Genomic DNA, 27,074 nt, shown 5'->3' with positions numbered 1-27,074 from the left:
TACTAATAATTTAACATTTATGATTTACACGGTCTCAATTTTTTCACATAAAAGCATTAGAAACCAGTCAATAAACAAATTATAATAATTACGTCCTATTATGGATGTACAATACAATACAATACAATACAATACAATTCAATTTATTGTCATTTGGACCCCTTGAGGACCAAACGAAATGCCGTTTCTGCAGCCATACATTACAAACAAATAGACCCAAGACACAACATAATTTACATAAACATCCATCACATTGCTGTGATGGAAGGCCAAAAAAACGTATCTCTCCACTGCACTCCCCCCAGCCCCCCCGATGTCAGAGTCAAAGTCAAAGCCCCCGGCGGGCGATGGCGATTGTCCCGCGGCCATTAAAGCCACGCCGTGTGATGCAAGGCCGCGCACCGGGTCTTGGTGTTAGAGCCCCCGGCGTGCGCTCGCAGTCCCGCGGCCACTCCAAGCCGCGCGGGGCGGTGCTGTAAGGCCCCGCTCCAGGAGCTCTTCAACCCCGCAACTCGGGTGGGAGAAGTCGCCGTTGCGGAAGCCCCGAAAAGCGGTCTCCCTCCAGGGACCCGCGGGCTCCCGGTGTCACTGTCCGCCAGACCCGCAGTTGCAGCCTCCGAATCTCCGGAGGTCGGGCCGCAGCAGCGTCCACCACAGCTCCACCCGCTCTGGACTCGGCCAGCTCCGCGGCGGTGAGGTGAGTAGTCGGCACCACAGCCCCCGGTCTTCCTGTTGGAGGCCGCTCCTCGTTGCAGCCCCAACGACAACGGAGACCCGACAAAGAAAAGGTCGGGTCTCCCGTGCAGGGAGAGATTTAAAAGTTACCCCCTCCCCCCCACACCACCCCCACCCCCCCACACACATACCCCAACAAAAAATAACAAAAACTACATAAAAACATAGACATAAAATAATAAAAACGCAGACGGACTGCAGAGGCCGCTGCTGACGAAAGTCGCGCCGCCCACCGGAAACGAAAAATAAATTTGCTGTCTAAATGAAGGAAAATATTTATGTTTATTATCATTACAACATGAATCTGAGAACATTGTCAAGATTTCCATACTCAGTCATCTTACCATGGAACTCCTGAAGTTACTATCACCAATTTACTTCACCATTTTTAGGCTGCTTTTTGTTTTGCAATTTTCTGCAATCGACTTTAAGAAACTGTTGAAATGATTTTTAAAATATCAAATAGTTATTAAATAGTTGTGCTCTAAAGTACCTTGAAAATATTAGCTTGCTTGCATGAGATTGTAAAAAAGTATTCTAAGCTTTAATTACTTCTTAATAAATACTGTCTCTTAAAAAATATGTACGTGCACTATAATTCCCTCACATAAATGCTCAAAAATATATTGCATTTAAAGTGATTCTTTATATTCTTCAAAATAATTTTCCGGGATCTGGGTGCACTCACAAGATCAGTTTTATTTTTTTCCATTCCTAATTTTGTTTGAGAAGGTGGTATTAAGCAGATTTCCTTAACCATTGCAATCCATAGAAACATAGAAACATAGAAAATAGGTGCAGGAGTAGGCCATTCGGCCCTTCGAGCCTGCACCGCCATTCAATATGATCATGGCTGATCATCCAACTCAGTATCCTGTACCTGCCTGCTCTCCATACCCCCTGATCCCTTTAGCCACAAGGGCCACATCTAACTTCCTCTTAAATATAGCCAATGAACTGGCCTCAACTACCTTCTGTGGCAGAGAATTCCAGAGATTCACCACTCTCTGTGTGAAAAATGTTTTTCTCATCTCGGTCCTAAAAGATTTCCCCCTTATCCTTAAACTGTGACCCCTTGTTCTGGACTTCCCCAACATCGGGAACAATTTTCCTGCATCTAGCCTGTCCAACCCCTTAAGAATTTTGTACGTTTCTATAAGATCCCCCCTCAATCTTCTAAATTCTAGCGAGTACAAGCCCAGTCTATCCAGTCTTTCTTCATATGAAAGTACGAGTGCGGACGTGGCGCCGACGGACCAGAAGCCGAAGCAAAGAAGTGGACGCCTAAATGTAAACTAACCGAAAGGGCGGAATACCTAAAAGCCAACTAACCGAAAGATGCGTCGCCTAAAAGCAAACTTACCAAATGGCCGCTCTGCCGAAACGCCACCTACCCGAACGTTTCGTGTCAAAACCATTCTTCAGACCTGAAGACTGAGTCTGAAGAGTCTCGACCCGAAACACCACCCATTCCTTCTCTCCAGAGATGCTGCCTGTTCAGCTGAGTTACTCCAGCTTTTTGTGTCCATCTTCGGTTAAAACAGTTTACAGATTATCTGGTGTTTTGTGCGTGGGAGCTTGCTGTGTGCATTCCGCAGGCAACCAGACGGTAATAAATAAAACGTGCTTCTTGTTGTCAGGGGGGGGGGGGGGGGGGGGTGAGTGGGAGGCGATACAATTGTTCGTTGTCATGCCCTTTTGGTTAGTTTGCATTTAGGCGTCCCACCCTTTCGGTTAGTTGACGTTTCGGCTTCGTACGCTTTCGGTTATTTGGCGTTTCAGCCTAGTTTCCATTCGGTTATTTGGCGTCCACTTCTTTGCTTTGGCTTCTCGTCCGTCGGCGCCACGTCCAGGTACCCTGTGGTATTCCCCACAGTGTGGTTGGTTCGATGAGAAGTTTCCAGATTTAGATAGCAATAATAAAAGGGATCCAGGGAGGTACATAGGTGGAGTAAGTTTAATTTTTAGATTATGTTAAATTAGTAATACCATAAATCAAAGAATAAGATAGATTCATTTTAATATCTAAACTTATTCATTTCAATGTGATTCTTTCTTTCAGGTGTTCCAGTTTAAGTCATCTGAGAATTCGTTTCTGTGTACACTTAACTGATAATGGGATGGAATGGCTCGGAAACTTGCTTGCTATAACCCACATTGACCTGACAGGAACCAGTGTACATGAACAGGTTAATAACAACTAAAAGTATTTATCTATAAAAATTGTGACATCAAGCCTAAAATGGAAGATTTTTTCTGAGCTCAAACATCCTGTCATGTAAGAGCAGGACAGTGTAGTTGGATAATCCTTTTGTAGAACCAACTTTTTGTGCTGTATAATTTATGATTCTTTATCACATTTCCTGTGATCCAAACTATCAGAAGTTTTAGAGCAGTTAAGCACAGGCCAATTTGCATGAAGGAGCCAGAATTTGGCAGACTAATCCTAATGACGTCTTGGTGTTGCCTTTTACATCTGTTACTTTCTTCCACAGAAATCAGATCCCCAGCTCAAAACTGTTCCCTCCCTAAAGACCAAAGCTCAAAGAGTCAACTCCAGTTGTCCAATCCACAGTAAGAAATTTCACATTTTAGGTCACGGCTGGAAGTAATCTTACTGTTAAAGTTCCTTACTGAATTTTCATCATCACTTAAGGAAAAAAAAAAGAACTTGTACATAACCATTAATTGCAGGAAATGTGGATCTTGAAGCCACAGCAGGGCACTGAGATTCAAAGCTGGAGATCAAAATCTAGCTACAGCCATGGCATGGAGGCAAATATTCTTAAAAATCCTTGTATTCCCTTAGTTTTGCATAATTCTTACTCCCAAAATCTGCTGCATCCTATTTTACAGCTACTGCTCCACATTTTTCCTGCAATTTAACTCATGGCAACAATTTCCAACATTTTCTATGCTATTTTCTGTTGTGTCCCAAGAATAATGAAACAACTTTTACTTGAGAGAAAGGTTATTATATGGTACACATCCTTTTGCAATTCTGGGCACTACCATGGAAAAACAGGAGCACTGTCCAGCCTACCGGTTTGCTCCCGGACGAGCTTAACACCTTCTATGCCCAGTTCGATGCAGACAACACAGCGCCCAACATGAGTCCACAGGTGTGCAGGGGGACTACCTCACTGACCCTACAAATGGCAGACATGAGGCGGTCCTTCAAAAAGGTCAATGACCGCAAAGCTCCAGGGTGGGCTCTCAGGGCGTGCGCTGATCAACTGGCAGAGGTGTTCACCAACATCTTCAACCTCTCCCTGAGTCAGTCTGTGGTTCCCACTCCCTTCAAAACATCCATCATTGTTCCTGTTCCAAAGAAACCATTAATCTCCTGTTTAAATGACTACCGTCCTGTTGCACTGACATCAGTCATCATGAAGTGCTTCGAGCGGATAGTCAAAACTCACATCTGCTCCTCTCTCCCTGACACCTTGGACCCTCTTCAGTTTGCCTATAGACCAAACAGGGTCACGGACGATGCCATCGCCATGGCAACTCACACTGCGCTCACCCTCCTGGACAAAGGGAATACATATGTGAGAATGCTCTTCATTGACTACAGCTCGGTATTCAACACTATCATTCCCTCAAAACTCGTCCCCAAGCTCCTTGATCTTGGACTGGGGACCTCCATCTGCGGCTAGATATTCGACTTCCTGACGGGCGGGCTCCAGGTGGTGAGAATTGGTAGCCACACCTCTTCCTCACTGATCCTCAACACAGGCGCACCGCAGGGCTGTGTGCTCAGTCCTCTCCTGTACTCCTTGTTCACGCACGACTGTACGACCAACATCATCTTAAATTATGCTGACGACACGACCATCCTGGACCTCATCACAGACAATAATGAGATGGCCTATAGAGAGGAGGTAAAGGCTTGTGCCAGGAAAATAACCTCTCTCTCAATGTCAGCAAAACTAAAGAGATGATCGTGGACTACAGGAGACAGCAGGAGAGTGGACACCTCCCCATCCACATCGGTGATGCTGAGGTTGAAAGGGTCAGCAGCTTCAAGTTCCTCGGTGTGCACATCACTGAGGACCTCTCTTGGACACTGCACACGGACACAGTAACTAAGAAAGCCCGACAGCGGCTCTTTTTCCTGAGAAGACTGAGGAATTTTGGCATGAACGCCAGCATCCTCACAAACTTCTACAGTTGCACCATCGAGAGTCTGCTGACGGGCTGCATCACACGGGAGTGGTGAAGGCGGCACAGCACATCACTGGCAACTGTCTCCCTCCATTTAGGACATTTTCCACAGACGGTGCCTGCGGAAGGCACACAGCATCATCGGGGACCACAGCCACCCAGCACGCAGACTGTTCTCCTTGTTACCGTCAGGCAGACGATACAGGAGCAAGGCTGCACGTACCACTAGACTTAAGAACAGTTTTTATCATCATGCCATCAGGCTTCCGAACTCATAAACGCATCATATATGTTGATTATTTTATTTATTATTGTCTTTTATCTACCAATGTCACTTTTATCTTATCTTTTTTTACCTTAATTTTATCCCGTAATATCATTGCTGAGGTGACCCGTTGTCTTATCAAACACATTTCATTGTACCGTTGACCCTGTGTTAACCTACATATGACAAATAAAACTGAACTGAACTGAACTGATGTTCCTCTCATAATAATTAATCAGTAGAACATGATTATTGTCTAACTATGCTTATTATTGGTAAACCTGCTATTATTTGTTGAGTCAGGGGGAAGTCTTGTAATGAGATTCACATCTCTGCCATTTGATTTGGGACAAAGAGTAACCCTAGTTTAACTGCCCCAGAATCCTTATAATATTTTTTGGATAATATATATTTATTTTTGGTTTCCACATACAGAGATTAAAATTAGTTCTGGTTTCAAACTTCTGGTCATTTTTTTTAGCTCAAATCATTCCCCCGGCCCCATTCTCATCTATTCCATTTTAGAGGTGGTGAGCCTCATCTTGGAGCATTCCATTCCAAACTAGTTGAGACAAAATTGTTGTATGGACAGAAAGACTGGATAAGATATACATATGTTCATTATATCAATAATTACACTTTATTATGTACCAGCAGTTTTGATTTTATTCAGAATTTTATCCTATGCCAAACACACCCATTGAGCAACAGGGTACAAGTGGCATTAATTTGAAGCATTCCACAGATATTACTTTTAGAAACTTTGTTTATCCTGTGGTATGGCTGAGGTTTTTGAGTTTTGCATGGTTGTGGTAGATTTTTCCTGACCAGTAAATCTGCTTCTATAATTATTCGTTTCAGCAATAACAGGATATGAGACAAAATATGAATTACTTTCCATCAGCCCTTTGTTTAAATGTAAAGCTGGAACTTAATTTGTATCATAAGAAAGAGATTAGTTAAAACAAATGTAGGTCCCTTGCAGTCAGAAACGGGTGAGTTGATCATGGGGAACAAGGATATGGCGGACCAATTGAATAACTACTTTGGTTCCGTCTTCACTAAGGAAGACATAAATAATCTGCCGGAAATAGCAGGGGACCGCGGGTCAAAGGAGTTGGAGGAATTGAGTGAAATCCAGGTTAGCCGGGAAGTGGTGTTGGGTAAATTAAATGGATTAAAGGCCGATAAATCCCCAGGGCCAGATAGGCTGCATCCCAGAGTACTCAAGGAAGTAGCTCCAGAAATAGTGGATGCATTAGTAATAATCTTTCAAAACTCTTTAGATTCTGGAGTAGTTCCTGAGGATTGGCGGGTAGCAAACGTAACCCCACTTTTTAAGAAGGGAGGGAGAGAGAAAACGGGGAATTACAGACCAGTTAGTCTAACATCGGTAGTGGGGAAACTGCTAGAGTCAGTTATTAAAGATGGGATAGCAGCACATTTGGAAAGTGGTGAAATCATTGGACAAAGTCAGCATGGATTTACAAAAGGTAAATCATGTCTGACGAATCTTATAGAATTATTCGAGGATGTAACTAGTAGCGTGGATAGGGGAGAACCAGTGGATGTGGTGTATCTGGACTTCCAGAAGGCTTTCGACAAGGTCCCACATAAGAGATTAGTTTACAAACTTAAAGCACACGGCATTGGGGGTTCAGTATTGATGTGGATAGAGAACTGGCTGGCAAACAGGAAGCAAAGAGTAGGAGTAAACGGGTCCTTTTCACAATGGCAGGCAGTGACTAGTGGGGTACCGCAAGGCTCAGTGCTGGGACCCCAGCTATTTACAATATATATTAATTATCTGGATGAGGGAATTGAAGGCAATATCTCCAAGTTTGCGGATGACACTAAGCTGGGGGGCAGTGTTAGCTGTGAGGAGGATGCTAGGAGACTGCAAGGTGACTTGGATAGGCTGGGTGAGTGGGCAAATGTTTGGCAGATGCAGTATAATGTGGATAAATGTGAGGTTATCCATTTTGGTGGCAAAAACAGGAAAGCAGAATATTATCTAAATGGTGGCCAACTAGGAAAAGGGGAGATGCAGCGAGACCTGGGTGTCATGGTACACCAGTCATTGAAAGTGGGCATGCAGGTGCAGCAGGCAGTGAAGAAAGCGAATGGTATGTTAGCTTTCATAGCAAAAGGATTTGAGTATAGGAGCAAGGAGGTTCTACTGCAGTTGTACAGGGTCCTGGTGAGACCACACCTGGAGTATTGCGTACAGTTTTGGTCTCCAAATCTGAGGAAGGACATTATTGCCATAGAGGGAGTGCAGAGAAGGTTCACCAGACTGATTCCTGGGATGTCAGGACTGTCTTATGAAGAAAGACTGGATAGACTTGGTTTATACTCTCTAGAATTTAGGAGATTGAGAGGGGATCTTATAGAAACTTACAAAATTCTTAAGGGGTTGGATAGGCTAGATGCAGGAAGATTGCTCCCGATGTTGGGGAAGTCCAGGACAAGGGGTCACAGCTTAAGGATAAGGGGGAAATCCTTTAAAACCGAGATGAGAAGAACTTTTTTCACACAGAGAGTGGTGAATCTCTGGAACTCCCTGCCACAGAGGGTAGTCGAGGCCAGTTCATTGGCTATATTTAAGAGGGAGTTAGATGTGGCCCTTGTGGCTAAGGGGATCAGAGGGTATGGAGAGAAGGCAGGTATGGGATACTGAGTTGGATGATCAGCCATGATCATATTGAATGGCGGTGCAGGCTCGAAGGGCCGAATGGCCTACTCCTGCACCTAATTTCTATGTTTCTATGTTTCTAAAACCACTTGAAAAATAAATTAGACATAAATACAAAATATATGGAAATAACATTTAAATATTTATGGTCAATATGTTGAGTTATGTTTTGTTGAAGTGACAAATTAAGAAAACAATACCCTTTCAATAAATTGAAAATGTATTGTAGGAGGCCATATCAGAATTAGCTTTCTAGCCACTTTCTTAACTATCTGCAGTACCTGCATAACTAGTTACTTTTGTTAACATGATCACATGTATAATGATCACTCAAAGCTTTGGTACTTTGATATCTCTAAATCATTTCTCCAACCTCCTGGAACATCTTTGTGTCCCAAAGGTGCTAACCTACAAAACAACTTCCCGTGGGAAGTCATTTCCACCAGGAACAATGTCAAGGGACTTATGCAGACCATGTACCAGTTCAAATACTCATAACTCACCTGGCAACACACACATTGTGAGTGAGCAAGTGGTGAAATTAGGAACACAAGAGGAGATTTAATATTGGAGGCTACAGAACACACTAGATGCTAATTCTATGTCAGGAAGGCACTGATAAACAGGATATTTCTGGAACTACAGCAAAGGATGTAATCATAATGGCAAATATTCCAGCTTATCATTGTAGATTGGTGAACATCAAGCATGAATGAGATAGAGTTCCTTGTTCCCGACATCATTAACCTTTCTCTACTCATCTTGAGATTCCCACCTGGTTTTAGAAGCTAACTATCATCCCAGCACTAAAGCAAGGTAGCATACCTAATGACTACTATCTGGTGGATCTGATATCCACCATCATGGATCCATCATCCCAACCAAACAACTCCAAACTCCCGGACTTAAGAATCAGCACCCCCCTCTGCATATGGATCCTAGACTTCCTAATCCATAGACCACAATTAGTAAGAATAGATAACAAAATACCCTCCAGGATAATTCTCAACACCAGTGCCCTGTAACGATGCATTTCAGTCATTTACCATACTTCCTATCTTCTCACAACTATATAGCCTACTTTGGTTCAAATTCCATTTACTGGTTGATGAATGACATTACTGAGTGGGTCGGATCTCAAACAATGTTCTCCCTCAATGTCAGCAAGACAAAGGAGCTAGTCAGTGACTTAAGGAAACACCTCCTTCACCATCAATGGTGGTGAAGTGAAAGTGGTCGAGAGCTTCTAGTTCCTGGGTGTAAATATCACCAAAAATTTGTCCTGGTCCAACCACATTGACGATAAAGCCAAGAAAACACACCATTACGTTACAATCAACTGACGAAATTTGGCATATCTCTAACCACTTAACATTTTCTACAGATGCACCATAGAAAGCATCTTATCAGGATGCATCACAATTTCCACAACAGTTTCCAAATATTTGCCTTAAATGATGCAAGACAAAATATCTCGCCTGTAAACCCTGTATTCCAAAGTTACATAAGTTTTTTACAACCATAGAAATAAAATATAACATTCAATTTCACCAAGTAAGCATGCATCACCCATATATCAGGTTTATCCAGAGTGCAGGGTCCATACACTGTACCCACATTGCCTTGTCAGCTCTTCAGCATCATCAGAAAGATACCTTTCTTTCTTCTTTATAAAAGATGAAATAGCGGCACATTTGTATAGCAGTAACTGGATCGGTCCGAGTCAGCATGGATTTACGAAAGGGAAATCATGCTTGACTAATCTTCTGGAATTTTTTGAGGATGTAACTAGGAAAATGGACAAGGAAGAGCCAGTGGATGTAGTGTACCTGGAATTTCAGAAAGCATTTGACAAGGTCCCACATAGGAGATTAGTGGGCCAAATTAGAGCACATGGTATTGGGGGTAGGGTACAGACATGGATAGAAAATTGGTTGCCAGACAGGAAACAAAGAGGAGGGATTAACAGGTTCCTTTCAGATTGGTAGGCAGTGACCAGAGGGGTACCGCAAGGCTTGGTGTTGGGACCGCAGCTATTTACAATATACATTAATGATTTAGATGAAGGGATTAAATGTAACTTTAGCAAATTTGCAGATGACACAAAGCTAGGTGGCAGTGTGAACTATGAGGAGGAGGATATGTGGATGCAGGGTGACTTGGACAGGTTGGGTGAGTGGGCAGATGCATGGCAGATGTAGTTTAATGTGGATAAATGTGAGGTTATCTACTTTGGTGGCAAAACAGGTAGGCAGATTATTATCTGAATGTTGTCAAGTTGGGTAAAGGGGAAGTACAACGAGATCTGGGGGTCCTTGTTCATCAGTCACTTGAAAGTAAGCATACAGGTACAGCAGGCAGTGAAGAAAGCTAATGGCATGTTGGCCTTCATAATAAAAAAAGTTGAGTATAGAAGCAAAGAGGTCCTTCTGCAGTTGTACAGGGCCCTAGTGAGACCACACCTGGTGTATTGTGTGCAGTTTAGGTGTCCAAATTTGAGGAAGGACATTCTTGCTATTGAGGGAGTGCAGCATAGGTTCACAAAGTTAATTCCCGGGATGGCGCGACTGTGATGTGTTGATAAAATGGAGCAGCTGGGCTCGTAAACTCTGGAATTTAGGTTGAGAGGGGATCTTATTGAAACATATGATTATTAAGGGATTGGACATGCTAGAGGCAGGAAACATGTTCCCGATGTTAGGGGAGTCCAGAACCAGGGCCCACACTTTAAGAATTAGGGGTAGGCCATTTAGAACGGAGATAAGGAAAAACATTTTCACCCAGAGAGTTGTGAATCTGTGGAATTCTCTGCCTCAGAAGGCAGTGGAGGCCAATTCTCTGGATGCTTTCATGAGAGAGTTGGACAGGGCTCTTAAAGATAGCAGAGTCAGGAGATATCGCGAGAAGGCAGGAACGGGGTACTGATTGTGGATGATCAGCCATGATCACAGTGAATGGCGGTGCTGGCTCGAAGGGCCAGATGACCTACTCCTGCACCTATTGTCTTTAAAATCATTCGAATCCTTCAAGAATCAGCTTGTTTGCAATTATAAAAAACACACCAATAGGTCTGTGCTTATTTCCTGGTAGCATTCATGGTTCATTCATCTTATACCAAACTCTCCTATTCGTCTTTGTCCAAACAAAAGTCCAAATGCAACCCAAAGATTCCTTATACAATTGCTGTCTTTGAATTCCTATTCCTTCTGTTTTCAGGGTATGTCGGGTCTTTCTAACAATCATAAGATAAGGGAGCTCACAGTGGCACACTGCTCAGGAATCACTGATAATGGATTGCAGGTAGAAAAACATCTAAGATTAATTTCTATTGCCATAAATGTATTATTATTTAACTTTAACCTATATCTTATGCAAAAGTTCTCTCATTGTCTGAATTTATATTGCAATCTGCTTTATTTGGAATGTATTACCTCAATGGTTGCTTATTTGTAAGATAATTTGAACCCAGTGGATTCCATTGAATTCTTTCAAATAGGATCATAACCTTAATTTTGATTATTTGAAAGTTGGAAAGCCACAAGTTTAAAAGTAGCAGTTTTAACCAAAATTCTACAAGACCTAACTGCTTTGTTAATATTATTATTATAGCTTCTTTGCTATTATTATTTTATACTTGCTCTTCTGAGACCCTGGCAAGGAGATACATATAGATCTTTTATTATGTGTAGATTTGCAGCTGATGATGTTATTAGACTCATTTCTGAGTGGCCATTTTGTTTCCACGCAATGTGAAAATAATTGGGGTCAGCATAGCTTATGTTTACTTTTTGCTGTCTGGAAATGTCCCACTCAAAAGCTCAGAAGAATGAAAAGTAGCCATAGGAATAAAATCAAATTTAAATAAAATTAAACGTCAGAGCCTAGGATCATCTGTTAGAGATCTTAGAACTTCTACGGCTATTTTACAAAAAACGCTGCTTTTAATGATGATCTTTAGACATAGACATAGGACAACTTACAATAAGCAAAGTCGTTTTGGATATTCCTCTTCTCTCAGTTAATGTCCACATAATTCAGAGTTGCTGAATAGAATAGACACTATTATGTTCAGTGAAATATTTGCTATTCCTATTTTTAATGAGCCTTTGACGGCACTGGAGACTACTGGCTCTCTAGTGTTTAGAACGATGAGGAGGGACCTAATTGAAACTTACCGAATAGAGAAAGGCCTGGATAGAATGTGTGCGTGTGGCGAGGATATTTCCACTAGTGGGAGAGTCTAAGAACAGAGGCCATAGCCTTACAATAAAAATATGTACTTTTAGAAAGGAGATGAGAAGGATTTTCTGTAGTCAGAGGGTGGTGAATCTGTAGAATTCATTGCCACAAAAGGATGTGGAGGCCAAGACAATGACTAATTTTAAGGATATTTATATTGATAGGTTCTTGATTAGTAAGGGTGTCAAGTGGTATGGGGAGAAGGCATGAAAATGGGGTTGATAGATCAGCCATGATTGAATAGACTTGATGGGCCGAATAGCCTAATTCTGCTCCTACAAATTATGAGCTTATGAACTTAACATGTTGATGGTAAAGTCCAGTTTAAATTCTGATAGCAGGAAAGGAGGGGTATATTCTACAGTCTGAAGTAAGTTACTAACTCCAGTTTGTACTTGGCATTCACTGGCTACTGTGAATTGTATGTGGAAGGGATTAAAATATCAAATTCCACCCGCATGACATGAATTTAACCACATTCCTGGCCATTTAAACTTTTACTAATCTAAATTAAGCCAATAATGACGGAAAATACCTTAACATTCAGAAACAAGAGCCATTTGATTCAAGGTGTATCAATATCAGTGTATCAATGTAATCAATATCAAGGTGAAAGCTCTACTGTTAATTGCCCAGCAGTGGATCTAAAATACGAGTTACATAGATACATAGAAACATAGAAAATACTGTAGGTGCAGTAGGCCATTCGGCCCTTCGAGCCTGCATCGCCATTCGATATGATCATGGCTGATCATCCAACTCAGTATCCCATCCCTGCCTTCTCTCCATACCCCCTGATCCCTTTAGCCACAAGGGCCACATCTAACTCCCTCTTAAATATAGCCAATGAACTGACCTCAACTACCTTCTGTGGCAGAGAATTCCACAGATTCACCACTCTCTATGTAAAAAATGATTTTCTCATCTCGGTCCTAAAATACTTCCCTCTTATCCTTAAACTGTGACCCCTAGTTCTGGACTTCCCCAACATCAGGAATAATCTTCCTGCATCTAGCCTGTCCAACCCCTTAAGAATTTTGTAAGTTTCTATAAGATCCCCCCACAATCTTCTAAATTCTAGCGTGTACAAGCCGAGTCTATCCAGTCTTTCTTCATATGAAAGTCCTGGCATCCCAGGAATCAGTCTGGTGAACCCTCTCTGTACTCCCTCTATGGCAAGAATGTCTTTCCTCAGATTCAGAGACCAAAACTGTACACAATACTCCAGGTGTGGTCTCACCAAGACCCTGTACAACTGCAATACTAGGGAAGATACAAAACATTTGTTCTTTCCAGAATAATTTGAAAGCTATCAGAATCGGAAATGGTTCTTCACAGTTTCTCAAGCTGTTTTTAGGTGTACACAACAAGCTCAGCGTCTTAACATAAACATTAGACCTGGGTTAAATGCTCTTTTGTCCATAACATTGGCTGGATTGTGCTGAATATTTTAACACTACATGTAGGAAAACTATGTTTCGTGGGCTGGAATGCATTAAGGAAGTTTCCAAACCAAAACTGCCTTTACAGAAATTTAGACCCCGACTTCTGTCAGGAATTCCTGTCATTTGAAGCAGTTAACAATCAAAATTAGGTAATACTGTTCCAAAACATGTCTACTGTTGATGCTGGTAACATGACTCAAGCGCCATTTTCAGTTATTAACTCACTGGCTTGCCTTTAGATCCTACATACCCATTCTTGGGGTGGCACAGCAGTACAGCGGTAGAATTGCTGCCTTACAGCACCAGAGAATCGAGTTTGATCCTGACTATGGGTGCTGTTAGTACGGAGTTTGCACGAATAGTAAACATTTCCATATAAATTGTCAAAGATTAGTGTTTTGCAGTATGCAATAGAAGATGATATTTTCCAGACCTTGAGGTTTTACTTGCAGAACCACATGACAGCTGAATTTAATCCTGAATGTGGGATGTTTAAGAATTAAATTAAAACGATGAGCCGAATCTAAAATCCTCAAAATAGATGGGCTAGGAAAGTATAACAGATGAAATTGCAAAGAAATTCTGTAACTGAGATCAAGGTCATTTCATAACCCTAATATTTCCAGTTTTAATGGAGCATATTTGTCCTACCGAATATTTTAGTTATTTAAATATTACAATGCGACTGCGCACTTTTATTTTAATCTCAGTCTGTTTAGTAATTATATTTAGCATGGTTTCACTGACTTTTGGAACAGAGCTAAATTCATGTCTGCAGGCTAAGAGGAGCAGGATTGCAGCCTGCAACAACAGGCATCTCAGTAAATCGTTAACCTCATGATCCGACTGCTCCCCACATTCCATTATAAAATGCAGTCACATCTGCCCTTCTGCACCATTGACTGCTAGCAGACTCCAAATTACCATCAGATGCCAACTGATCAACACCCCCCCCCCCCCCCCCCCCCCACAACTGTCACCCTCATATTGTTCTTCAATCCCAAAGCTGGCTTCAATTGAACTTTTGGAAACTACAATTTTCATAAATATTTGCAATATTGTGTAGATTCTGGAATTCCTACTTCTTAAAGTTCTTTGAAGCATGGGACAAGATTTGGAGAGAAACAGAGTTTAAGATTGTTGAGGAGACATGGATATGGATCTTTTACTGGAGAAAATTAATAAGCCGTGTAGACAGTGAATGTATCTGAATTTGAAAGCCGTACAATAACAATCTAAAAGGAATGCAAGACATTGCAGATTCTGGATTCAGTTTGCTGAAACTTATGTTTGTTGCAGTGATCTAAACTATTTTATTTCAACCATCAACATGCTAACAGATCTTGGAGCTTAGACTGTGGTGAAATAGAATATACAGACTTAAAATAGATATATTTCAAATTTGAACAAAGTCAGCTAGAAGAAAATCCAAAGGAATGACTATATAGCGCAGATATCAACAATAGCAATTGATACTGTATTCATTAGCATTCAAGGAATAACATAACAAGGAAATGGCAGACAAGTTGAACAGGTACTTTGGATCTGCCTTCACTAAGGAAGACACAAACAATCCCCCAGATGTACTAGTGGCCAGAAGACCTAGGATGACGGAAGAACTGAAGGAAATTCACATTAGGCAGGAAATGGTGTTGGGTAGGCCATTCTGCTGTCACCAGGTGGGAGCGGCAACGACTGACTCTGACCCCAGTCCTGGCAGCGGCCGTGACCCAACACCAGGCGCTGCTCCGGTCGGGCCCATGCCTCCCACCATCCCCCCCCCCCCCCACCGGGCCCAAGGGACAATTTATACAGACCTGTGCACCTTTGTAGTTCGGGTGGAAACCCTAACCCTAGCCCCAACCCTAACTCTAGCTTGATCGGCTTGGTATAAGTATAAATTGTCCCTAGCATGTGTGGGATAGTGTGCGGGGGATCGCTGGTCGGTGGAGACTCGGAGGCCGAAGGGCACTGTATCTCTGAACTAAATGTGACACAAGAACCCCTGGGGTTGGACTCGCACCCCCAATGTTCTGCCTGCTCCTCATGGGAACTAAACTGTTGGCCATGAGTTGTCCCAGAGGCAGATCTTTCTTCCAATGGTCTCTCCAAACCTCCAGGGGCAGTGAGTTTTTCAACTTGGTACAGGCTATGTTGTCACTGTACTAGTGCCACTCACCTGCTCCGGCCACCAACCGGCCGAGTCTAAATACCCACCACCCATTTTGAAGCAAAGTGACGGGGTGGTGGGGGGGGGGGGGGGAGGTGGGGGGACGTTGTTCCCAAAGTTTGCATTTATCCCATAGGCAATGTTACTGAAACAGATGATGAGGCCTTTGTGCAGTACTATTAGTGGGATCTAGCTGTCACAGGCTGGGTCCACAAATGGGAGGTGTCGGGGAAAGTGGGGGGGGGGGGGGTTGGAGAATAGAAAAAGGGAGGGAGAGGGGGAGAAGGTGATGTGGGGGGAGGGAGGGGAGTGGAGAAGGGCGAGAAGAGTGGAGCAGGGGGAAGGGAAGAAGGGGGGGAGAGGGGAGAGGAGAAGGGTAGGGGGGAGTGGAGAAGGTGGGATTCGGGCGGGAGGAGGGAGGTGGTGGGGAGAGGGGAGTTCAGTCTACACTCACTGAATCCATCCCTGTGAAATGTTAGAGATGGTGATTAGATCTGGAAGCAGACCAATACATCTGTAAATAAAACTGGATTCGGACATCTTTTCATTTGCATAATTGGTTTTATTGTATTAATTTTAATATATTGATGTTTAAAATCCATTCATTGAAGGAAGAATATTTTACAGGCCACCTGTGGTCCCTAACCCCAACCCTAACCGGGTGTCACCTGCAAGACAGCATACGTCAGTGTGTGACAGGGCGCACGACACGATGAGACACCCAGATGTCGCCCCTGGATTTTGAACATTCCAAAATCCAGGAGCGACAGGGAGTCACCGTGCGTCACCACGCATCGACCACGACGCGACAACCTCTTTTCAGCCTGTCGCCGAAAATGTCACGTCGTGGTCAAAACTTTGGAAATGGCGCGAAAACATTGCGGCGCCTGCATGTATAAATATGCAAAAAATAATTAAATTGTGCAGTGAAACAAGGACAACCCTGCTGCTTTGGCATCTTTCAGCAATCTATCTATGTATATGATCTTCTATCTCTCAGTTGCTATTGGGGGGCCTATAGCACAAACCCGTTAGGGTGCTTACACCTTACATATTTTTAAGCTCTATCCATATCGCCTTGGCGGATGAACCCTCCAGTATGTCTGCTTTGACAGTCTCCCTGAATAATAGTGCAACTCCTTTTTTTCTCCCTCTCATTGAGCTGTCAGGCGTGTCCCTCTCACAACCATGTTTCTTCAATGACCACAACATCATAGTCCCAAGCACTGATTCAGGCTCTAAGTTCATCTGCTTTCCCCACAATACTTCTTGCATTGAAATAAACAGACTATTGATCTCTTACCCAAAAGTATCTCCTTTGACTAACGTTGTGTCAGGCAGGTGTCCCGGCGACACATGACTGCAATGGAGGAGAGCAGGTAGGTCTGTTCATGGACATGATGATTGTGAGTTTGGTTGTGTTCATTCCCCATCTCACGGATGGAAATTGTGGGAGGAGATCATATTTAATTGAGCATTTAGAGATGAATGGTTGACATGGGAAATAGATTATGATTGCAGATGATTATGCAAGAGGCTTTACCGGGTTGCATGTTCGCCTGGGAGAAAGCACAAACCTTGTATTCTTTCATTTCCGGCCTCCAAATCTGAAGATTTATCTGACATGTCCCAACATTCTGGGCTTCTTCAGAGGCTGATTGACAGTCATCCAGATTATGATGGGGCTTCAGTTACAGAGGCCAGATTCAATGGTTCAATGGCTTCTTTATTGTCAAGTGTACCAGGTACAGTGAAATACATGTTTTGCCTGCAGATCAGCAAGACTGTCCACGTACATAAGCACAATCACCCCAGTTAGTACAGTATGTACACAAACAGCCTACCGAGTCCATATGCAAGAGGCGGCATTTGATGCCATTTTACAATCCCAGATGCAGCTGACCACAAAGGCCTGTAGCAGCCGTCTTCTCCTCCATTACGGTTATCCCTCTCCATTCTTGACACTCTTCAGCCCTTGTTCCACGGAGAATGGGGCGCCTCTGGCAGTCGACCCCGAGGCGCGGAAAGTAATGCCCCTCCGTCCCCAGTTCCTCGCACCGGGCCCATCAGATTAGATGAGAATGATAGTCTCATTCACAAGGCCACACTCTCTCTCTCCAAATGGAGACAAGTGGTCTTTAACAATAATCTTATTTATTCTATTTAATTAACCAAATGTAAATTCCTCAGCTGGGATTTGAACTGAATTTGTTCAGGCCTTTTGTTTACATAAGCACTCTACTTAACCTGGCTCTGGTATTAACAACGGATTTGTTATTTGATCAAATAGTGACTTAAACATAGATCAAGTTGAACATAGACCAACACCAACCTCTCTGTTGCGTTGAAGCGGGTCCTGGCTTTTACAACCCTGTTAGCCCGGAGACTGATTTTGCTTAACTGGAGACTTACCTGTCCCCCGACACACGCCCGCTGGATCAAGGAGGTGCTCTACAACTTAAAGCTTGAAAAACTTAGGTTCTCTCTCAAAGGCTCTACCAAGACATTCCTAGATACATGGAACCCTTTCCTGGAACTTGTTAACTCTCTTAACTTGTTTCCGGACTCAGAAGAGGACTGAGTGCCCTCTATCACAGCTCTGTCTTATTGCAGCTGCTATCGTCTCAACCCCTCCCCCCCCCCCCCTCCCTCCCCACAATTTTTTCTTTTTTTCTTTTTTTTTCTTTATTTTTTTTAATTTTAATTTTAATTTTATTTTTATTTTTTTAATCGTATTTGTGTGGATGTGTACGTATGTGAGTGTTGTTTGTCCCCGGGTGGCGAGGGTGGGTAAGGGTAAGGGTAAGGGTTTTGAAGGTCGTTTACATACTGTTGTACAATTATGTCCTGATTATCACTGTCTGTTATTATTGTATGTATGCAAATTGCTGTTAAATTCAAAATTCAAATAAAAAGATTTAAACTAAACATAGATCAAGTTCAAGGAATTGAAAACATAATTTGTCATATTTGTGTTCAAGAAATTCTACCATAAGATGGCAAATCTGGAATACTTGGATGTCTCCCATTGCCTCTCAGTGACTGATCAAAGTGTAAAGACGCTGGCTTTCTGCTGCAGAAGGCTCATTTCATTAAATATCTCTGGATGTCCAAAGGTACACTTTGAACTTTGAAGTACTAGAATTTTTTATGCCAATTCTTTTTTCCCACTTGCTTTTCTTACGTCCTTTTTAAGTACAACAACTGTTTCCAAGAGGGTTAAATAGTTAGCCCTATCCCATATCATCATCAGTGCTATTCTTGGTCTGTCCAAATTTGTCATTCTAATCTCCAGTGAGGCATTTGGAGCAGCTAGCAGCTAGTCAGTATATAGCTTAAATGCAACTCTTAATACATTTTGTCTCAGCCTAACCTGACCAAATTCATCCTGTCATGTGGTATGCTAAAGAAAAGATAGACTGTTAAAACACACAGTCCTACGCCATTAATAATCTAGCTACTTACAAGTTTGAAATATATTAACTGCAAGATAAATAACAAAATAGTTGAATGGTCAATGAAGCTATTCGTTTCTCTTCAACTATAAAGCAAAAACATGCTATGATCTAATTCATACATTTGAACCAGGTAACTGGTAAATCTGATCTAAAAAAAACATGGTGCAACCAGATCTCAATAATATGCTGCTAAGGATATAATTTGAACAGGCAGAACAATTATTTTCTCCCCTAGACAGATGTGGTGCTCTCAGATCAAATAGTTTCTTATGGGTAACCATTATTTTTCAAACTAAATTGAAGGGCGTGCTAGGTAGGAACAGTAGCCAAAATGGAAAGTGCAAATACAATTAAACTTTTTTTTTTGGTATATACTTTAATTGCAACATCCGGTAGTGAGACCATATCTATACACATCATTTAATATACTATCTCACCAGGGTTCTATATCATTGTTGCAAGTTGTTTCTACCCTTGTGCTCAGATCCTCTGGCACTAAAGAACAACTGTCTGTTGAATCTGCATGTAATCTTTCAGTGAAATGTAGACAAAGACAGCATTTTTATTTTTTCTACTGAAATGAATGAACTCATCTTTTTCCACATTATGTTCCACCTTCCATGCCCTTGTTGAATCAGTCTCTATTCATCCTGTTCAGAACTCACATTGACTGTTAACCAGTCCACAATTCACTAGTATTTTATCTAAATAATACTGTGTGTTCTAATTTTATTGATAATCTCTATTGTGACTCCCTGTGCCTGTTGACTTCCCAAACCCAAAATACATTGTATACATCACATAATTATAAATTTCAGCAAAGCACCCTTGCTAATGCTTGGCTAACAAATTCAAGGTTTATTTCTCTATTTTTCTTAAATAGTTTACATTTGTGCACTTCCAATCTGACCTAATTAATATTTCCTACAGTTTATCTTTGTTTTTATTTCAAATTGAGAATAGTTTCAGCGAGATATGTCTGAAAATGTCAAAGTGTACTGATTTATAGAGGGAAGGTACAACCATGTCCAACGTTTCTATGTTCCTCCTCCAGTGTTGTTTCACAGAATGTGTGGCAGAAATCACACTTTATTAGATATCAGATAACCAAAATGACATTGATACTTAAAATCCCCCCCCTGGACAAAATAACCCACATCCTTGTGCTATTAACAGTCCGTGCTTAGAGCACTCAGCAGGCCAGACAACATCTTTTGAGGGAGAAAAACAGAACTAACTGGTTGAATATTTGATCCTGCAAATGTGGGGGGTGGTCAGATCAGATGTTAAAACATTAAAAATCTGAAATTGGACACATACCAGGCTCCATCTCATCCATTGGATAAGAAGGAACTGCAGATGCTGGTTTAAACTGACAATGGACACAAAACGCTGGAATAAATCAGAGGGGAGATGCAAGTGTTACTTGAATTCGATAAATCAATATTCATACCTGGGTTGTAAGCTGCCCAAGCAAAACATGAGATGCTGTTCCTCCAATTTGCATTTGGCCTCACTTTGATAATGGAGGTGGCCCAGGATAGAAAGGTCAGTGTGGGAATGGGAAGGGGGATTAAAGTGTTTGGCAACAGGGAGATCAGGTAAGTGCAGGCAGACTGAGTGAAGGTGTTCAGCGAAACGATCGCCCAGTGTATGTTTGGTCTCGCCGATGTATAAGAGTTCACACCTTGAACAATGGATATAGTGGGTGAGGTTGGAGGAGGTGCAAGTGAACCTCTGCCTAATCTGAAAGGACTCTATCCATGGATCCTGACAGTCTGCAGTGTTTTTTTTTGTAGTCAAAAAGGTGTTGTTGATGTCTATCGCAATCGTCATCCTATAAGCCGCTTAAGCTATTCAAGGGCCTGACTGCCTAATTAATGTTTTATTTTTTAGACTTTAGAAATATTAATGTAATGTTAAAAATTCTAAACATTAAAAAATCTAGATTTTAACTTTTTCAATGTGCCAGCGCATACCAACACAAAAAAGTACACAGGGATCCTGAGTCTTGGCTGGGTGTATTTGCAGAAGATGTTTCTTCTTGTGGGAGCAAGTAGAACTAGAGATCACATATTTAAGATACAGACTATGTATTTTTTACTCTCATAGGGTCATGAATCTTTGGAACTAACTTCCTCAATGGATGCTGAAAGCAGTGTCTGAATATTTCTAAGGGAGAGGTAGATATGTATCCAAAACATCAACGTGCACCTTTTGCTACACATGTGCCGTTTGACCCACTGCGTTCTTCTAATGTTCTGTTTTGTAGTAGATATATCCTTGATAAACCAGTAGGTGAAGGTAGATGGAACGTAAACTTGAGGTTACAGTGACTTTAGCCATAGGTTTGTTAAATAGCGGAGCAAGCTTGAGGGACCAAGTGGCCAACTGGTGCTCTTAATTTCCATGTTTGGATGATTTACAGTGTGTTGATGAGTTTTCAAGGCTTTGAGAAAGCCAATAAATGAAGGGAAGGGAAGTCAGTCAAAATGGTAAGTGCGATTATGCCACAGTTTGTAGACCAGAGCGATCCAGACTGTTGACAGCCCCACGATTATTTGCCAAGATAAAATGACCTAAATAAAGATTCTATAACCATATAACCATATAACAATTACAGCACGGAAACAGGCCATCTCGGCCCCACAAGTCCGTGCCGAACAACTTTTTTCCCTTAGTCCCACCTGCCTGCACTCATACCATAACCCTCCATTCCCTTCTCATCCATATGCCTATCCAATTTATTTTTAAATGATACCAACGAACCTGCCGCCACCACTTCCACTGGAAGCTCATTCCACACCGCTACCACTCTCTGAGTAAAGAAGTTCCCCCTCATGTTACCCCTAAACTTCTGTCCCTAAACTTCTGTCCCTTAATTCTAGCATTGGAACCCTCTCCCTATCCTACAGTTTCATATATGGATATGCAATGTAAGGGATCAGTGGCAGTGCAACATATCCTCAGTACTATTCAGAAATATTAACCTTCCAACATTATGGTAAATGTATTAATGAAATGCTGTATTTACAAAATGAGATTTTATATTTTGTGTTGTATTTATTGATCCATCAGATTACTGACTTAAGTATGCAATATCTGTCTGGAGTTTGCCATTATATTTATTTCCTGGACATCTCAGGTTGTGTCAGGCTTACTGATTCAGCATTTACGTTCCTAAGGAAAGGCTGCAAACAGCTACGTGTCCTCAAGATGCTATATTGCACAAAGATCACAAAGTAAGTATAATATTTCCAAGTATGGTCATTCCATTGTTTTCTTAAGCTTATGCAGGGAATAAAACCACGGTAAACAGAACATATATAATTTGCCTTTCTGAAGATGGAATCAATATGAGTTTGACCAACTTCCCAATCTGAGAAAGGCCAATGCCAACAATAATATCCATTTCTAAAACACTCCTGGAAGAAACTAAATGCCTCAGAACACTTTGAAAGGGGAGAAATTGAGGTGTAGTGGAGGATGTATGTCATGATGCTCTATTGAAAGTATTTTTGAAAACAGGCTAAGAAAAATTGGTGTTGTGATAGTTAAGTAACATACAAATTGTGGAAAATGACAGGTGAAGTGGAACCCGTTGAATTTTCCTCACTTCAAGTTTGCTTCAATGCTTGTACAGTGGAAATATCAATGGGCGAGGGTGTTGCCAGATATAAAACCCTCACAAGATATTCAGTGGGTGGTCTGTGATGTCCTATTTTGTTTTAACTATATTACTGCACAGTCTCCTTCCCGAAACTGGCAGAACTGACATTGGGACCAGTGGATAGGAGTGTGAAATTGGAAATGGCACTGTGGAATTCTATGGACTCATTGCAGTGTCAATGACAGACAATTACTTTAGCAACCAATGAGTTATTCAGGAATCTAAGAACTCCCTGTGGGGTCCGGAGATTGCATTCATACTCCATCTGGTGTACTAGTACAAAACTTTTACAGCGCATTAATTATTTGTTCTGACCAATAAAAGTCTGACTTTGTTTAACTTCTTGGATTTTGGAGAGGGATCATCTCTGACCCCTCTCACCTTGTCCACAAACTCTTTGAATCACTTCCCTCTGGAAGGTGACTCCAGATTGTCAAAGCTGCCACAGCCAGACATAAAAACAATTTTTATCCACGAGTAGTTGCTCTACTCAACAGCCAAAAATCTGTAGCCTCCCTTTGATCTGATATTTTATTGGTTCACATGCTTGATCAATGGTGTTTTATCATTAATGGTTTATTATTATTAATGTTTAGTGTTTTCTGAGTCATTCGTAGCTGTCATTGTATGTCATGTTGTTACTTGTGGGCGGAGCACCAAGGCAAATTCATTATATGTGAATACTTGGATTAAACTTACTTACTTACTTACTTATACCATGTGAGTCTCTCCGAATCCAATGTAAAAATCATGCTGTGGTGCCAATAATGCTATGTGATCATAATATTTGGACATAAAGCCTGCCTGAAATGTTGCTGAGTAGAAAGCAGTACCACAGACAAGTAAATTAATTTAATCTTAATCCATTCTTACTAAGCAAGTGAAATCAAAATTGTAATATTAGTTAGTCTAATCAGTTTGAGGAGAATTTGCATGGAAGCTAACTGTGGAATACTTCAGTTTCACCTCCATTCATAGTGGATCTTATAACATAACATTCTTTACCTACACTGCACTGTAAGTACTGATATTGATTGAAAGGTACAGCATGGAAATAGACTCTTTGGCCGACCAAGTGCACACCAACCATTGATCATCTATTCACACTAGTTCTATGTTATCCCATTTTCATATCCACTCTCTGCACATTAGAAGAAATTTTACAGAGGCCAATTAACCTACAACCCCAACATCTTTGGAATATGGTAGGTATCTGGAGCACCCAGAGGAAATCCATGCAGTCACAAGGAGAACGTACAAACACCACATAAACAGCGCCTGAGGTCAAGATCAAACCCAGGTCTCTGGCAATGTGAGGCAGAAACTCTACCAGCTGTGCCACTGTACTGACCTTGACACTTCCATCTAAACTGTCAGGTCCTGTATTTATACGGACATTTCCACGTTACGGATTAGGGATGATCTATGCTTGGGCCTTGAATGTACAAAATGATGGTAGCTTGCTGAAGGGTGCTGGATTTGGTACATACAAAGCAGTAGATACTCTTAGTGGTATGCACACTGCTGTTAAGGAATGCAATTTCAGCAGCTTTCTTCAGAGTTAGTTTTATATATTTTAAAAAACAACCAACAGATAGGTAAATGTGAAATGAAAGGGAATAAACCATTTTTTCCAGCAAACCCATCTCTCCCACTGATATGGGAATGTGCCCTGTTAATCTACTCATCGGATAATTCAGCTCTCTTCCAGTTCCTCTTTGGAGGAACAGTAAAATGTGAAGCAAAGAGAGCAAAAACAGAAATTCTCTGACCTCATCACAATCAAGCATTCCAAGAGGCCACAAAAAGCCACAAAACATTCTAATCACAGCTAACCCCCATATTAACATCTATAATTAGAAATCTTTTCCTCTCAGGAAGTTGCTGAGCTGTTGATGTTGAAGCACTGTGGAAATTCAAACACACAATTCAGTAATATGTTCCAGAAGTTGATGATTCTCTGAAAAGAATACTGCTACCTCCAAATGCTCTCAGTTCTACATGTACATGTAGGAAGGACATTCTTGCTATCAAGGGAGTGCAGCATAGACAATAGACAATAGGTGCAGGAGTAGGCCATTCGGCTCTTCGAGACAGCACCGCCATGCAATGTGACCATGGCTGATCATCCCCAATCAGTATCCCGTTCCTGCCTTCTCCCCATATCCACTGACTCCGATATTTTTAAGAGCCCTATCCAGCTCTCTCTTGAAAGCATCCAGAGAACCTGCCTCCACCGCCCACTGAGGCAGAGAATTCCACAGACTCACCACTCTCTGTGAGAAAAAGTGTTTCCTCGTCTCCTTATTCTTAAACTGTGGCCCCTGGTTCTGGACTCCCCCATAAGTTCACAAGGTTAATTCCCGGGATGGCGTATGCTGTGAGATAGGAACGGCCGGGCTTGTATTCTCTGGAATTTAGAAGGATGAGAGGGAATCTTATTGAAACATATAAGATTATTAAGGGTTTGGACATGCTAGAAACATGAAACGTGTTCCCAATGCTGGAAGAGTCCAGAACCAGGGGTCACAGTTTAATAATAGCATTTAGAACAGTGATGAGGAAACACTTTTTCACACAGAGTTGTGAGTCTGTGGAATTCTCTGTCTCAGAGGGCAGTGGAGGCCAGTTCTCTGGATACTTTCAAGAGAGAGCTTGATAGGGCTCTTAAAGATAGTGGAGTCAGGGGAAATATAGAAAATAGGTGCATTCGGCCATTCGGCCCTTCGAGCCTGCACCACCATTCAATATGATCATGGCTGATCATCCAACTCAGTATCCTGTACCTGCCTTCTCTCCATACCCCATGATCCCTTTAGCAACAAGGGCCACATCTAGGGATATGGGGAGAAGGCAGGAACGGGGTACTGATTGTGGATGATCAGCCATGATCACATTGAATGGCGGTGCTGGCTCGAATGGCCTACTCCTGCACCTTTGTCTATTTCCACACACAATTATTCTAACCATTCACAGAAACTGATGTCTCCTTCATTATGGATACCTTCATTTTATTGGTGTTCATGTGCAGGCCTACATGATCAAATAATGTTACCAGTTCACTGCTAAACTCTACTGTAAGTGTTTAAATTATAATTTTATATTATAATTTTTTGAGCACAGTTCCCATAATGTTAAAAGCTGTCTTTCACAGTATTAATTAATATCTATGCTTGACCACCCTCTAAATGTTGTTCTCTCCACCATTTCTCATCCATCAATAGAAAGGCAATTGAAATCCTCCCAACAGTAGCCCACATGCAACAGGCATGGAATGAAGTAATTATTATGTAGGATGTATTAATTTGATTATTTTCATTTAAGTCAATGAAAGGAAATAAAAGATCAGCAAAAAGACATCAGGGGCTACATGGGGAGTATAAATTACAAAGCGTAGACATTTAGAGTTCAAGCACACAAATTTGCATTCCAGCAAATGCAAATTTAGATTAAGGAAACCATTGATTTACTAACTCATCAAATGAGCCATAGATACTGGTGGTGCGTAAGCATACAATACTCACGAACAAGAACTAAGGAATATCTGCTCAAATTGTTATACCAGCAAATATGTCTGCATTGGCACTGTGTTGATGTGAAATAGGTGCCTGGTGCTAACTGTAGTGTATAGTTCTGAAAGGAACCACATCCTTCATTATAAAAGAACATGGATTTGGATGAAGGAAATGCATGTTATATCTCCAAATTTGCAGTTGCAAAGAGGCTCCATGTGATTTAGATAAGAGAGCAGAATGAGTGAATGCAAGACAGATTCAATTTATCAAAGATAAAAGTGAGGTTTCTCAAGTGCAGAAAGATTGGTTATTTTCTATATGGTGACAGATTGGGAAAAAGGTGTGTGACAACGTCTGGCGTCCTCATACTCCAGTCACTGAAAACAATTATTCAGATGTATCAAACACTTAAAAAGGCAAATGCTATGTTTATCTTCATTGTAAGAGAATTTGAATACAAGAGTGTGGCTGTATTTTTGCAGTTGTATGGGGTTTTGGTAAGATGGAGTTTTGTCTCTTTCTCTGAGAAAGGAAGTTCTTACCATGGTGAAGTGCAACAAAGGTTTTCTGCACTGATGTATGAGAAGATAGGTTTGGGTTAGGCCTACGTTTATTTTAACCTCAAAGAAGAATTTAATCACATGAAAATACACTGTTATATGCTATAATTTATTTTTAAGCAATAGATTGGGGTTGAGTGCAGATGCTGGTTTAA

The 27,074-nt window shown here is 41.5% G+C and overlaps 1 protein-coding gene across 1 annotated transcript in view; it reads left to right on the top strand.

The window, feature by feature from the left end:
* Positions 1-27,074, top strand: part of LOC116984985 (dynein regulatory complex subunit 6) — a 114,302-nt gene that overhangs the window by 85,112 nt on the left and 2,116 nt on the right. Inside the window, exons 13-16 of the mRNA XM_033039345.1 lie at positions 2,798-2,924; positions 11,079-11,162; positions 18,698-18,832; positions 22,253-22,416. Of these exons, the coding sequence (XP_032895236.1) occupies positions 2,798-2,924; positions 11,079-11,162; positions 18,698-18,832; positions 22,253-22,416 (510 nt within the window). The remainder of the gene's footprint in view (positions 1-2,797; positions 2,925-11,078; positions 11,163-18,697; positions 18,833-22,252; positions 22,417-27,074) is intronic.

This window comes from Amblyraja radiata, chromosome 21 (genome assembly GCF_010909765.2).
Source record: "Amblyraja radiata isolate CabotCenter1 chromosome 21, sAmbRad1.1.pri, whole genome shotgun sequence".
In the NCBI taxonomy this organism is placed as follows: domain Eukaryota; kingdom Metazoa; phylum Chordata; class Chondrichthyes; order Rajiformes; family Rajidae; genus Amblyraja; species Amblyraja radiata.
This window is presented reverse-complemented; position numbering and strand designations above follow the sequence as displayed.